This window comes from Vigna umbellata, chromosome 6, assembly GCF_029865625.1.
Source record: "Vigna umbellata cultivar VRB3 chromosome 6, Vumbellata_1.0, whole genome shotgun sequence".
In the NCBI taxonomy this organism is placed as follows: domain Eukaryota; kingdom Viridiplantae; phylum Streptophyta; class Magnoliopsida; order Fabales; family Fabaceae; genus Vigna; species Vigna umbellata.
Window position 1 is genome coordinate 12,258,175 of NC_142170.1, and position 14,075 is coordinate 12,272,249.

General features: G+C 31.6%; 3 protein-coding genes and 1 non-coding gene across 4 annotated transcripts; 2 read left to right on the top strand and 2 right to left on the bottom strand.

Moving 5' to 3' along the window:
* Nucleotides 1–3,230: 3,230 nt before the first annotated feature.
* Nucleotides 3,231–5,423, bottom strand: LOC124830819 (large ribosomal subunit protein uL29). The gene is made up of 4 exons (XM_047304660.2): nucleotides 5,265–5,423; nucleotides 5,020–5,155; nucleotides 4,768–4,924; nucleotides 3,231–3,420 (listed from the first exon to the last, which is right to left on the bottom strand). The coding sequence occupies exons 1-4, from the start codon at nucleotides 5,266–5,268 to the stop codon at nucleotides 3,346–3,348; spliced, it is 372 nt and encodes a 123-aa protein (XP_047160616.1). The 5' UTR covers nucleotides 5,269–5,423; the 3' UTR covers nucleotides 3,231–3,345.
* Nucleotides 5,424–5,646: 223 nt separating this feature from the next.
* TRNAV-CAC (transfer RNA valine (anticodon CAC)) lies at nucleotides 5,647–5,720 on the top strand. The gene has a single exon. It is a non-coding gene; the product is annotated as a tRNA-Val (tRNA).
* Nucleotides 5,721–6,382: 662 nt separating this feature from the next.
* Nucleotides 6,383–7,639, top strand: LOC124830829 (heavy metal-associated isoprenylated plant protein 20-like). The gene is made up of 2 exons (XM_047304676.2): nucleotides 6,383–6,973; nucleotides 7,269–7,639. The coding sequence occupies exons 1-2, from the start codon at nucleotides 6,610–6,612 to the stop codon at nucleotides 7,412–7,414; spliced, it is 510 nt and encodes a 169-aa protein (XP_047160632.1). The 5' UTR covers nucleotides 6,383–6,609; the 3' UTR covers nucleotides 7,415–7,639.
* A 3,317-nt stretch (nucleotides 7,640–10,956) lies between these two features.
* On the bottom strand, nucleotides 10,957–13,731 carry LOC124830831 (glutelin type-D 1-like). Its single transcript, XM_088093122.1, has 3 exons — nucleotides 13,424–13,731; nucleotides 11,632–12,352; nucleotides 10,957–11,263 (listed from the first exon to the last, which is right to left on the bottom strand). The coding sequence occupies exons 1-3, from the start codon at nucleotides 13,617–13,619 to the stop codon at nucleotides 11,110–11,112; spliced, it is 1,071 nt and encodes a 356-aa protein (XP_087949248.1). The 5' UTR covers nucleotides 13,620–13,731; the 3' UTR covers nucleotides 10,957–11,109.
* Between the last annotated feature and the right edge of the window lie 344 nt (nucleotides 13,732–14,075).

Consider the following 14,075-nt stretch of genomic DNA (forward strand, 5'->3'; position numbering starts at 1 on the left):
GGGGGGCTTGCGCAATACACCGCGGATAAGTCCTTAAGGACAGTGATCTACACGCCTCAGGAAATTGCGGTTTGAGTATTAGTCATTATTTTTACTACATAAAATAAGAGTAAAATACTTTCATAATCATTTAAAAAATCCTGTGTACAGTATTATAATATGTTTAGAGGTGTTAATGTATCGACCTCATTAATCCATATATAATTTTCTTAATCGTATCATTACAAAGGATAGCAAACTTAATATTTTATCAACATAAGAAATACGTAATTCTTCTTTAAAGATTTTAGTTTTTTAAATAAGAAAGGTTAAAATATTTTAACAAAGTAATATATATATATATATATATATATATATATATATATATAATATTTTTAATCTCTATTATTATATATTAATATTTCCTGTATTATTGTTTGTTTATGTGTATCACACGGTCATGTGAATAATAAACTATAAAACTATAAAGGCTTAAATGCTTACTTTATGCTTATGTTAAAAGCTGAATTTCTGTTTAGTATCCGGTTTTAAAAATGAAGACATTGGGTCCTATGTTATGAAAAATATATGAATAAAGTCATGTCCGTTAAGTTGACATCAACGACGTTAAGTCCATGCTGATGTGGTCGTACTTTTTATCTTCTCTCTTCTGCTGTCGAGCTTTTTCTCTCTTGTTCAGCTTTTTTCTTTGATGATTTGTTGAACTTGTTTTTTCTTTGTAGACTTTATTAATATATTTTTCATAACATATGACTCAATGTCTTTATTTTTAAAATCGGATACTAAACAGAAATTCACCTATTAACGTGGGACAAGTAAGCATTTAAGCCTGAACTATAAACAAGACACAGTGGTAAATATATATATATATAAATCACCTACAACATAAATAAAAACTATTTTTTTATCGTAAAAACTATTTATATTTATTTTCATAATCATAATGCGAAGGAAAGGTGAATGTGTTCGAGATTATTGATATTTAATTAAAAAATGGGGTATTTTAAAAGCCGTCACAATTGAATAGGACATGTTTGGGGGCTATCTATCTAATTAAAGCTACCATCCTATATCATATAAGCAGTCAAGTTTGTTCGCTTAGACAGTTAACACAACTTGTCCGAAATGGAATTATTACTTCTAATAATAATGATAACAGAGAAAACCAACACAAATTAAACGCAATGTGTTATTTCAAATAACTTATCTACCTTAGCTTTTCTTACAAGTTGACATTTTAGAGTCATTGCACTTTTTTTTCAATCTTCCATTGCTGCGCCACATTAATGTATGTGTGGGAAATATTGAGACTCTTTTGCTACTTTCCAAACATAGTCATCCTCTAACAACTGAAAATAGATCTGTTGAACCTCTAGAGGTCTTTTTTTCTAAATTAGACAAACTAAAAATCAATTTATTCTAAAATGTTTAAAAGGAAATTTCGTTCCAATTTTTTTTTCTGCACCAAAACAATCTCAAATAGGAACACTTGAAAACAACCGAAAGAATTAACAAAAGTTGAGTTATATTATTAAAGAATAAAATTATTTAAACTGAATACTTTGTTCCGTTAGAAAATATTTATACAATTGCAAGTTTAATATTTCTTAACTGAGTTGTTTGTAATATATATATATATATATATATATATATATATATATATATATATATATATATATATATATATATATATATATATATATATATATATATATATATATATATACATGTGGGTGTGTTTTGGATATGGGTTTGGAGATCATAATCAAACACTTCTTCGCATTTTTTTTCTAGTCACTTGGCTTTATCTCATGTATCCTTAGTCAAATTCTTTTATGTTTTTATGTCTAAACTCTAAGTCGTGTGAGTGATATTTGTTAAAGATACTCTGACGCTTAAGTCAATAATTTAGTCGATCGGTTATGATAGTAAAGTTTTAAATTCACAATAAATATAATAATCTATCTCCTATCTCAGATATTTATAGGTTTTGAGATGAGCTTATGATTAACATAGCTATAATCACGGCGTAATGCCTAATAAGTAATACTTATATGTAAGCTTGATTAGAGATTATGCTGAAAGTTGCTTAGGACTTGTGACCACTCGATCATCCCATTCTCCTAACCTGGATATACACTAATATATATTAGTGTATATATATATATATATATATATATATATACACACTAATATATATATATATATATATATATATATATATATACACACTAATATATATATATATATATATATATATATATATATATATATATATATATATTATTATTGTATATATTCCTTACACAATTTTAAGTTGCCATTATTCAACAATATTATTTTTGTAATGTGAAGGAGTAGACAATTCAAGGATGTTGGTGAATATTGAAAAAGAAAATTGGTGGAAATTGGAAAGTCACCAACAATCAAAGCACCTGTTATCTTCCTAAAGTACCTCCAATCCAAGACATACGTTTTCCACCGACCACTTTTCCATCAATGTCATTTCCTTCACCAACACATGTTCCTAAAGTTAAATATCTGTTAATGTGTAGCCATTTTACCAGAGCATCGACTTCGTATGATCGTTAACTTAGTAAGTTAGGTTTAGCTGTAATTCCAACGGGATTATAGTATTGACGTACAAGTTCACAATTACCATCGAATAATGTTTTTGATTTCTTAACGTTTGAGTTTAATATTCATCAATAAAAATACAACAAAAATAGAGTGAGTTTAATCCTTCAACGGGGACAAAAGCCTGTGGTTATGATTAAAATAGCCTGTTGTTATGATTAAAATACAATGACCATGTTAAGTTAAATTTTAATAATGACTAAAATTAAGCTAAATTTTAATAATAAGGACTAAAATTAAGTTAAAGTTTAATAAGGACTAAAATCAACATTTAAAGATAGTAAAACACCAACATTCATTTCATCCTTTCAAATGTAGTAATTGAGGGCAGTTTCCTTAATTGAATGAATGAGGAAAAGAGAAGTTTCAAAACTTAACGCTGCACCAAATATCATATATCTTCAACTAAATTGAGCTCTCACGCCACTAGAAAAGTTTCAAACTGATCTGCGGATTATATTAACTGGCGAATTGTGTATAAAAAGAATATAGGTTACTTACGAGCATATACAAAATCGAAAGATCGTCATAAATGACAAAGAAAAACAACCTAAAGTAAAAACAAACTAATATTTAGTTCAATTTAACGATGATTAAAATGAAAACCGGAAAGAAATGACATAAGAAATGAGCGACCGAAAAAATAATCGTACTTCAAATAACAAAAGAAAGTGTCTCCAAAATTATAATCCTTACTAAGATCTAACATTACACCTTAATAGCATACTTTCGCATCGGAAAATATAATTCCTTCTTCTTCTCACGCTCTGTCTTCAATGAAGCCTGTAAAAAAGACGGCGAATTCATTCAGATATATATCAGAAACCTATAAGGCAAGAAACATTTATCTCGATTCGGCAGCTCAAAATAGGAGAACAATCCACAGCAAACGTCACGCGGAATATTATACAAAATAGATCCATTCCTCCAAATCAACACAAGGAATTCAAATAGCATGTTCACCTTTATATTAAACTAGCCAGAAACAGAACATAAAAGCTTAACAGTGAAACTTCCAATCAAGTTTCTTGTTTCATCTTGAGGACAAGTTATAGTCCTGATTGTGGTGAAACATCCAATCACGTTCCTTAGCAAAGGTAATAGAAAATTATTTATGACAAACTATAATAAAATATCTTATTAAATGATATCAGAACCATCAACCATCATACCTACTAATAATTGATTTTCTAAAGAATAGATTAAGGAATGTAGTAGAGCTGCAGATAGATGCAATCTTGGAAGATAAAAACAATAGAAAACAATCAGTCATCATCTAATTATTTATTGAAAGGTCCAGAAGACAGGCATCAAGCCGAATAATGGATTGCCATTTGCACAATGTAACCTTGGGAACTAGCTATATGCTTGGGTATATATGTGTACGTTTTATAATGCACGCATAACAGCAAAAACCATACTTAGATGCCACCTGAACTATAATTCTTCAATCTACAATCATCATCATGATAGAATGTACAGCTTAATACAATAGTTGTATTTCATTTAACCACCAATCCAGCTAAAAAGATAGTTCGTTGAAGACAAGAGAATATGTAAACCAATACAGTTCCAATTTGATATCTAAAAATGCTCAAACCTATCACCTAATGCCCTTCAGATTAAAAAGTTTTAGCTAAGCTCAAAACAGACTATTTGGAAAAAAGCATGAGGAATGCAATTAGAAAACGTTGTAAACATACACCATTTCTAGACACTTTCAAATCCTATGATTTTTTTAATCAATGATTATCAAGTACGCCCTTATTTCTACACTCATTGAAACACAGCCAGCAATTTCGAGCCATTACACAATCTAATCCTCTCCAGATACACTATCTCTTTACTTTTCATCCTTTTCACTTTTTCATCCATCAACCTTACACACATAACAGATAGCTATCAATTCAGTCCCTCCCTGAGCTGAGATAATAATCTCCCCTATACAGTTCTTGGAGTAATAAAAGTATATAAAATTTATCCACGTGTATTGAATATTCATTAGTTTATGTCCCCAAGTCGGTAAATTTTTATATAGTTCAGGGACCAATTTGATAGACTTTTCAAGGGTCTATCCAAAAACCCAGTAGAGCAGGGAAAAAGAACAGAAGAACGAAACATGAATGGTACCTGATGTTTAGTTAAGCGCCTTCTGATAGCCCTGGTCTTCTTGGGGCGCAGATCCAAAGGAAGGTACTTCTTGTTCTTGTAAGCCTCCCTCAACGCTGCCTTTTGCTTTTGGGAAATCACCGTCAGCACCTGCGCTATCGAAAGCCGGACCACTTTGCTGCATTCACACAACAAATGCATGAATATTCGTATTAATTTGAATTGAATTAGGAATTAAGGATTTGAATGAAATCAAAAAGAGAAGGAAGGCACATTTTGGAAAGCTTGTTTGGGGCCCCGCCGGTGACCTTAGCGACGCGGAGGAGAGCGAGTTCTGCTTTGAGATCCTTCAATTGGTTCAGAAGCTCTGCTTTTGTTTTGTTCCTCAGCTCGTACACCTTGATTCTCGCTTTTGCATTGCACAGAACAAATTAGAATATAAATACATAAACGAAATCGTAACCGTATCGAATGAAACAGCATCGAAGAAGCGAAGACAGAGATAGTTTGAATCGTACCCATTGCTAATTCGAAGGTCGCCTGGCGCTGATAAGAGGATCGAAAGAGAGAGAAACCCTACCTACTCGGTTGCACTGCTTCTTTTTCTTACTAAACCCTAATCCACAAAATCATAACAAAGTTTAACATATCAAGTGGATCTGGGCCTGAACCATAACCCAGAGAACAGTGTATTTTGTTATTCCACACCGTTTTGTTTCTAAATTTACACCCCTATTTTAGAAAAATTGAAGTAAAAAAATATCCCTCCAGTACTTTTCTATTTTATTTTTAAAATAAATTATTTCAGTTTTTATAATAGTTCGTTAAAAATTATTTAAGTATGTTGATAACATTTTTTATTGGTATTATATACCATTAAAAAACAACTTTGCCAAATCAGTCTGGGTGGTGTAGTTGGTTATCACGCTAGTCTCACACACTAGAGGTCCCCGGTTCGAACCCGGGCTCAGACATTTTTCCAATTACTGAAGTTTTGTTTTTGTCATAAAATGTTTTTGTTTCTCTGAGGAAACAAAAATTCATCTGTTCATTTTCAGAATCTTGAAAATGGGAGTGTTTAAACATGAAGGAGACACATCATCTTGAAAAGAGTGTTTATATTATTGAACTCACTGTCCGAACCACAGCTAAAGCAATGTATTAAAAGTATTAATGAACGTTTCTGTTTTGCATCCAACCAGAAATTAACGACAGTGCATGTGCACTAGTACGTTATCCGCAATACTTTTACGTATTCAATTTTCGTTTAAAATAAACAAAGAATCTCTGTCTAAAACATATGCAATTGTGATGGTAGATTACGCAATACACGTTATCATTGATCTATAAATGCGCCATGCATGCCCTTTTGCCTAACAAAAGATGCAATTGCTCTGTCCTGGTCGATTATATAATGGTGAAGTTTACGCATAAAAAACTGATAAATTAAGATAAAAGTTGGTAGTGATCAAGATGAATATGCAGCAGCCATTTGACAGCTTTATTAAAATGCGGATGCTCAATATTCAAAGAATTGAATGTGAAGTATTATAAGCATTCTTCAAAATTTTCTAAGGGATGATATATTGAAGTCAAGTTCTTTATGGAAAAGTCTAAAGATGTAATACAGCACACACATTTTAATGGAACTGAGCTGACCCAGTTCTACTTTGCAGTAGTGGAACGTACTATTGCTAATTTTTTTTTCGTTCAACTTTTCCTTTTTCCCTTCTCTTCCTGTTTCAAGTTCAAAATCAAAAGCAAGTTATGGTATCAGTTGCATGACTCTTTTGCAACACTCAGCAACCTCTTCAAATTCTTCACTGCATTGCTGGGTTTGTTCACACAAATATTATCACAGCCATGAAAGGAATGAAATTGTTCTGCTGTTCCACTGCTTCCACAGTACGTAGAAGCACCAAAAGGCACTCCGGTGTTAGAAGGAAAATCCAACCTCGTCTTCCTTGTTCATCCATGTTACCTATCAACCCTTTGCCTCACAGTGACGCGCGCAGAAAAGGTTCCGTCAGTAATTTTAATTTTTCTAGCAGTAAGAATTCCAGTGGTTCATCATCTTCCACACTATATCTCCTCGGTGATTGGGTGTCTGACTCTGATCAAATTCCTTCACACAAGCCCACCCTGCAGAACCACGTTGTGTTGAGGGTGTCATTGCACTGCAGAGCCTGTGAAGGAAAAGTTAGAAAACACATCTCAAAAATGGAAGGTCGGTTTACATATCCACCGTAGTTCATAGAAAAGCTAAGGAAAAAGTGTTTCTAAATTTATATAAATTTAATTCCTTATTTTCTGTGTATTTGGGTTAAGTAAGAAACTGTTCAAAATGTTCATAGCAGTGATGATTTATCAGACATAAATCTTGTTACATATTTAAGCACGCAAAATACAGCGAGTGCTAATGCATTTTATGGGGTTTATGGTTTCTTCAATGGCTTAATAGGGTCAAAGTTTATGTTGATGAATCTAATATACATTTTTTTTTTGCAATTATGTGGGTGTAGGAGTAACATCATTCAGTATAGACATGGAGGCTAAGAAAGTAACAGTAATCGGAGACGTGACGCCATTAGAGGTTCTGGCAAGTGTGTCAAAGGTGAAGAATGCACAGCTATGGCAATCTCCAAAATCATCTTTTCCTTCAACGTGAGTTCGATGAAAATTAACATGTTACTCTTAGTTTCTTCTCTTCCATCACCCCACCTGTTGGTATGTAAGAGTTTGTATTAGTGCAATGTATGTGTCAAGCTTGTTTATGATGTTTGTCTAGTTAGATTGGTGAATGGAATGCAGTTTTTGTTGTTGTTGATTTGTGTTTACTGATTGCTCAAGTTGAATTGTTTCCAAGTAATTTATATGTAGTTTCTTTAAGTGATTTTAGCATTGTTATATTCAAGTGAAACTTCAGTTATCTATGAGAATGGTCACGTTTAAAAGTTTAGAAATTCAAACCAAAACTAGCCAAGAAAAGCAGCTCTGTCTCCAAAATGAGAGGTATTCTTTTCATTATCTTGATGTTGAGCACTAAACAGTAATGTGTCTGAGTGTGTACATATTTCCGTAACCATAAACATGACAACGTGTGCACATGTTCAGCTGCATTACATAATATATAATATATAGAAATGTACTTTAAGCCTAACTCAATAGAACCAGTTTATAAGGTGAGGCCTTTATAATATAAATTGGCCTTATTTCGTAGTGGGACTTCCAACGTTACAGTCTTTTATTTTCCCCACTGGGTCGAATATGGTAGCTTCGCTTTTTAGATAACAAACCAGTGGAGGCAGGGTAATGCATGCGAGTCAGTGGTAGGCACACATTCAAGGCCAGGCTGGTCTGGGACACATTCTTCATCAAACACTTTCTGTTTTCTCGTATTCATTTTTCAAGCTAATGATTAATGTTCCTCATACTGTTGGGTCATGACCCAATTCAGAAGCCAAACCAACGAATGTGTCCAACATTGGTTAAATCCAATGTTTATAAAAGTGTAAGGTGTTATTAATTTAATTTCTTGAAAGAATGTAATATCAGTACAATAAGATCCATCTTAATCTAATTAGCCTTCTCAAAGAACTAATAAGTATGAGTTTATTTTCACATCAGATTAACTAATAGTCTAACCCCTAGAGCCCCTCTTACGTGGGTTAAGGTCAAGATTAAGGTTGGTTTAGCCCTAACTCCAATACAAAACTTTTATCTTTAATTAACTTCTCTGTAATGTCTTTAATCTATCATTCCTATGTGCATTTTCACTTACTTGTTTTCTGTTTCTTTGTTTTTAAATTATAATTATTAGTCTTTGATTTTTTCTTTCAAAACATGTAAATTTAGTTTTTCATGAACGTAAAAAAAATATTGATAAATGTTAAACTTAATATAAAAATCATTAATATCATGTATTAGGTAAGTTAATTTTCTCTCAATTCAATTTTATGATGGTAAAAAATGTTAATAAATTATAAATTTAGTTATAAAAATTATTAAAATTACAGTATATAACGTCCCAATAAAACATTAATTACAACATATTTCGTTCCAAACTAATATATATACAGTATAAATTATGCATTTAAGAGCTATGAACAAGCCAAGCTTTCGGCACCGGCCATCTATTATTTTATATACTTTTCTTTCCATTAGGTAATGCATATAGTGATTTTTGGTGATAAAATAAACACTTTCTTTTTACAAATTCTGGTTCGTTTTTCATTTGCCCAAGGTGCATCTCACTTTCTCTCTCTGAACCTCCAATAAATCTAATGAAAAATAAACTAACTAAAAATTTCTAATAAACTAGCTAACTAGAAACAAATCGTATTTTGAAAAAAATATAAATTAATTCAAAATTAAAATGTTATTGATAAAGCCTGAAATATTATCATGTTTGAAAGCATTTGATTATGAAATTTTGTATACAAATGTTATTACTGGTTCCAATATTTTATTTCGTTCGTGTACTTATTTATTTATTTCCCGTAATGTCAACTAAAATACCTGCTTTAAAAAACATTATCAAGAATTTGAAAATTAATGAATAATTATATAAAAGCATCGTTCATAAACTAATTAATATAGAAATAATAGTAAAATAGAAAATTAATTTTATTCGCAAAAAATATAATTACACATTAATCAATTATGGTTATAAGTTAATACTAACAAAAATAAAATGAAAGTTGGTGATATGATAGAAAATATGATAAACATTTCAAAATTAATATGTGACCTACTATTTTCTTATATTCAAAATGAATATTTTTTTTAAAAAAAATAGTTCATGGATTAGTCTGACCCACAAGGCTTTTATAAATATTTTGGTTTTTCAAACCTCAATCCACATGGATCAAGGTCAAATCATGTAAGAAAGGTCAAATTGACTGATATAGCTATAGTGGGACTAATATTTCACAACTAGTGTTTCATCTTTTGGTTTTGGTTTTGATTTTGAAACTAAATTGATCTTAATGGTCAATTTATGACACATCATTATTTGTGTAGAAGAGAAAAGAGTGCTATCTAACTTTGTACCTGATGTTTGGTTGCTTTTATTTCTTTGGCTAAATCTTGGACTGCTGGAAAAGGAAAATACCAGAACACGTGGAAAACAAATATGAAGATCAATGACCTGTGCATGAACGTTACTCGCATCAAATGATTAACTACTGGTTTCGTTATAAACACATGAATGATAACATTTGTGAAAAGCTCACTATTATAAGATGCAAAAGTTTGTGTAAAATGAGGATGGAAGGGGAAATCGAATGTAAAGAGATTTTAACTGGTCCAAATTCGTATTCCATTGCGATGCTATAAGAGAGGAGCTAGCTTTCTTTTTTGTGAAAATAATATATGCTAAATTTAGTTTGATATTTATTTAATTTAAACTTTTAATCCAAACAATATTTTGAGATTCATTGGATTTTAAAGTTTTGCTAATATAATATTAATAAATAATTTTTACAAAAAAAAATTATGATTTTTAAAAAAATGTAAATATTTTATAATAAAATGTTGACGAATGAAGAACAAAAGCATGTTATTGACAAAGATTTAATTTAAAAATGTCATAGCAATTCTTTCTCATTTAAAATTGACTTCGTTCAAGTGTATAATTTGAGCGTGAATTTTTCCTTATTTAGTGAATAAAAGTCGTTCAAGCAAAGTAGTTTTGCTCAAGTGATATCTTAACTTTTATGATATTTTATATTTGAAATGTTCTATTTTATATATTCTTAATATGTATAATATATGAAATGGTTAAACAAGCAAACACACGATGATATGAAAACAATGTTTTTGTTCTAATAGTAGACTCTAGAATTTCAGCAAAATGGAATGGGGAAAAAACATAAATGTTCGAGTTTGAATAATACATATTGGTTTTTTGTAAGGAAAATGATACTTGAACAACCATTTTTGACAACATTTAGACACGCGCACACGTGTCTAAATTTGAGTGGTCCAGTTGGAAAAATTAAATGAAAATGGACCACTCAAATTTAGACACGTGTGCGCGTGTCTAAATGTTGTCAAAAATGGTTGTTCAAGTGTCATTTTCCTTTTTGTAATTATAAGCATCTATCTCCAGTATCTGTTGTTTAGGAATATATAACTGTGGTCATTATCTTGAATGATATAAAAGAATAAAAATAAAAGTTGGTTAAAAAGAAAGGATCAAAGAGCATGTAAGGTGAAATAATTCGAATAAAGAAAACACTTTCGAACAGTAAAGTAATTCCACTAATTCGGTGATTCCGTTACCCCTTTTATTTTCCGTTAAGACGGGATGGGGGAACCTTTACAACCAAACGATAACGGTGGATTGGTGGAATTTTTATTCTAATTTGGTGGAGGGAAGAAAATAGCATCGGAAGTCCTCTTTGAACGGAACAGTTGCTCCACGCCTGAATCTACATTGAAAGCAGCTTGCAGAACAGAAGGTGATAAAGCCTTCCACACAGAAGAACTTCCAGCCAAGTGGGTGAATATAGGACTGCCAAAGGGAAAATAATTATGGTTAGTAAAAAAGGATCATTGCATCATGTTAAATTTATGGTTACCATCAAGTAATACAGAACAGTTGTTCATCAATGGACTTTTCATTTTGCAACCAAATAAAGACAGGTAAGTACATTAGGATCAACACTTTTCATCAATGATTAATGAAGGGTTCTACACGGTTAGCACCAATATCAAATCAACTAAAAAGGGTTAAGTTTACTACATGGTTAGGACCAATATCAAATCCATTCAAGCAACAAAAAGAACATCAAATTAATGGTTACTTACTTCTGCACTGAAAATGTATAACAGTAACAAATAAGATGAATCGACAATAATAAGGTGATGAGAAAGGCTTACTTAGGGGTGGTGATTATAGAGAACCACTCCATTCCCTCTGGATCAGCAATTTTTGAGACCACAAAAAACCTTGGCACAATGAACAAACTACCAGCTTTTATGGTTGTCTCCAAAACCCTATGACCATCAACTCCAACAACCTGAACCCGGCCACTACCCCTGACAATATAAGTAACCTGCAAAGCAGAATCACAAGAGAATCCTGGAGAGCACATGGCTCCTCCATCCAACCTCACAAGGTCAGCCCCTAGTCCAACATCACCAACCAAGGGAAGATTCTTGGTGTTCAACACCACAACCCTTCCACCACCCTTGATGTCAACATCCAATGGAGCCTCTTCACAGTTCAAGGCCATGCCAATCCGGTGCTCTGGTTTAGGCTCGGGTAGTGTGATGCTTCCTTCCAACTGCACAACCCCTTTGCCCGATTGTTTTCCAACAAGGGTCTTGACATCACTCTCTTCCAAGTCCCAAGCTCTGCCCACAAACTCAGTGGAAAATCCCGTGAAGATTCCATTGGAACCAGTCAGAAAAAAGTCAGTGAATTCACCAGCCTTGTGAGCCTTGGAAGTGTTCCCAAGAAACAGAACAATCAACTCAGTTTCTTCTTTGTTATACCACCATGTTACAACACCAAAGGGGAGTGCGAGCGCATCCCCCTTCTTGATTGCAACAACCTTCTCTTCTGATTCAGGCAGCACTATTCCAGCCACTCCACTTCCTATGTCAGTACAATAACATAACACAAATTCACAAATAATCAGTACAATAATCACTTCATTTCAGGTTTCATAAACTTTTCTAAATCAATGTATTTTAAAAATATAAAAATAAACTCAACAATTAACTTTTTATTAATTTCATTAAGTTTTGAGAAATATTTCGAAATAATTGTTCTAAAAACCAACAAAACAGAAATTTTAAAAAAAAAAACTTTTTCACATCTTCCATTTTCATCCTTTTCAATCTTTCTCACTTTTTACCTAAGCATTCTTTGGCTACATTTTGAAAAAAATAAATAATAAAATTATAAAATACATAAATTCACAAATAATCAGTACAATAACATAAATTTCATAATTTGAAACAAAGAATCACTCAGGGCTTGTTTAATCCCCTTTTTGTCTTATTTCAGGTTCATAAACTTTTCTAAATAAATGAATTTTAAAAATATAAAAATATAAAAATAAACTCATCTAAATCAATATCACATTGATCAGCAATTAATTTCTTATTAATTTGTTAAGTTTTGAGAAATATTTTGAAATAATTGTTCTAAAAACCAACAAAACAGAAATAGAGAAAACTTTTTCACATCTTCCCTTTTCAACCTTTTCAATCTCTCTCACTCCTTGCCTAAGCAATCTTCTTTAGCTAGATTTTGAAAAAAAAATTATAAAATACAAACACACCCTTACAAAAATTTAGTTTAATTTGAAAATACGGATAGGTCAAGGTAAACATGACTTCAAAACAAGTATTACAAAGTCAAAAAGAATATTTAATTAGATCCTTAATTTCCAAAACAAAAATGAGATAACACTAAGGATCCCATTTTTTTAACATAAAATCTCAAATAAGCTATTAAATCAATATCCGATTTCACATACGACAAGTTACCTTCACAAATCGATGCATCGGAAAAGAATCATCCAATAAAAATTCAGAAGAAAATAACTGACACCGAGAAATTTCCCATACCAATAATTCGGATCAGTTGTATAATATTAAAAACACAACTGATTGAGGACAACGATTGAACGTATTAAAAGAAGTAACAGAGCGAAGATACCTTGAAGAACATAGGCGACTTTGGAGGAGTCAGAATATCGAGGAAGGGCGAACCCATTTTTGTGCAGAGAAAGTTTGGCTGCACCAATGTTACCTTCGCGAAGCATGGGAAGCTTAAAGGGGGACCAGGCGAAGTAGGACCCACCAACGCCTTCATAAACTTTCTTCGCCAACTTGGGAGAAAGACCAATCTCCATCTTCTTCGCTAGTTCAATGGACCAGAAGATTACAGAGATTTTGCAGTTTACACTTGATATCCTATACGAAGCGTGAAAACACCGTGGTATATATAAAAGTGAGTGTAACAGAAACGGAAGCATTTTAGTGACACTTCACGTTTCATCCAAAATCAATGCAGGTAGGTAATTCAACTGCTTTTCTCTTTTTAAACACTTCAATTAATGATAATAAAAAATTATCAAACAAAACAACTAAGAAACTTTAATATATTTAATTCTTATTAGATATATTTAATATTTATTGGTGTTTGTTTCTGTATCAAATAATTAAGATTTACACGCGCTATATTAAATGATACTTATTTGTAACTATATAGTTTTTGCAGCTTATTTTTAATTTAATGTGTGAATAACAAGGTATTTGTTTTAATTTAATTGAGATTTAATTTACAAGAGACATTAACATGCAAGGTT

Coding starts and splice junctions, on each gene's coding strand:
- LOC124830819 (XM_047304660.2), bottom strand. Junction 4,925..5,019: donor CCAAACAAGCTTTCCAAAAT/GTGCCTTCCTTC, acceptor GTGTGAATGCAG/CAAAGTGGTCCGGCTTTCGA. Junction 3,421..4,767: donor GGCGCTTAACTAAACATCAG/GTACCATTCATG, acceptor TCTTTTTTACAG/GCTTCATTGAAGACAGAGCG.
- LOC124830829 (XM_047304676.2), top strand. CDS start 6,610: ATGAAAGGAATGAAATTGTTCTGCTGTTCCACTGCTTCCACAGTACGT. Junction 6,974..7,268: donor ACACATCTCAAAAATGGAAG/GTCGGTTTACAT, acceptor ATGTGGGTGTAG/GAGTAACATCATTCAGTATA.
- LOC124830831 (XM_088093122.1), bottom strand. CDS start 13,619: ATGGAGATTGGTCTTTCTCCCAAGTTGGCGAAGAAAGTTTATGAAGGC. Junction 12,353..13,423: donor AGTCGCCTATGTTCTTCAAG/GTATCTTCGCTC, acceptor GTACTGACATAG/GAAGTGGAGTGGCTGGAATA. Junction 11,264..11,631: donor TCTATAATCACCACCCCTAA/GTAAGCCTTTCT, acceptor TCCCTTTGGCAG/TCCTATATTCACCCACTTGG.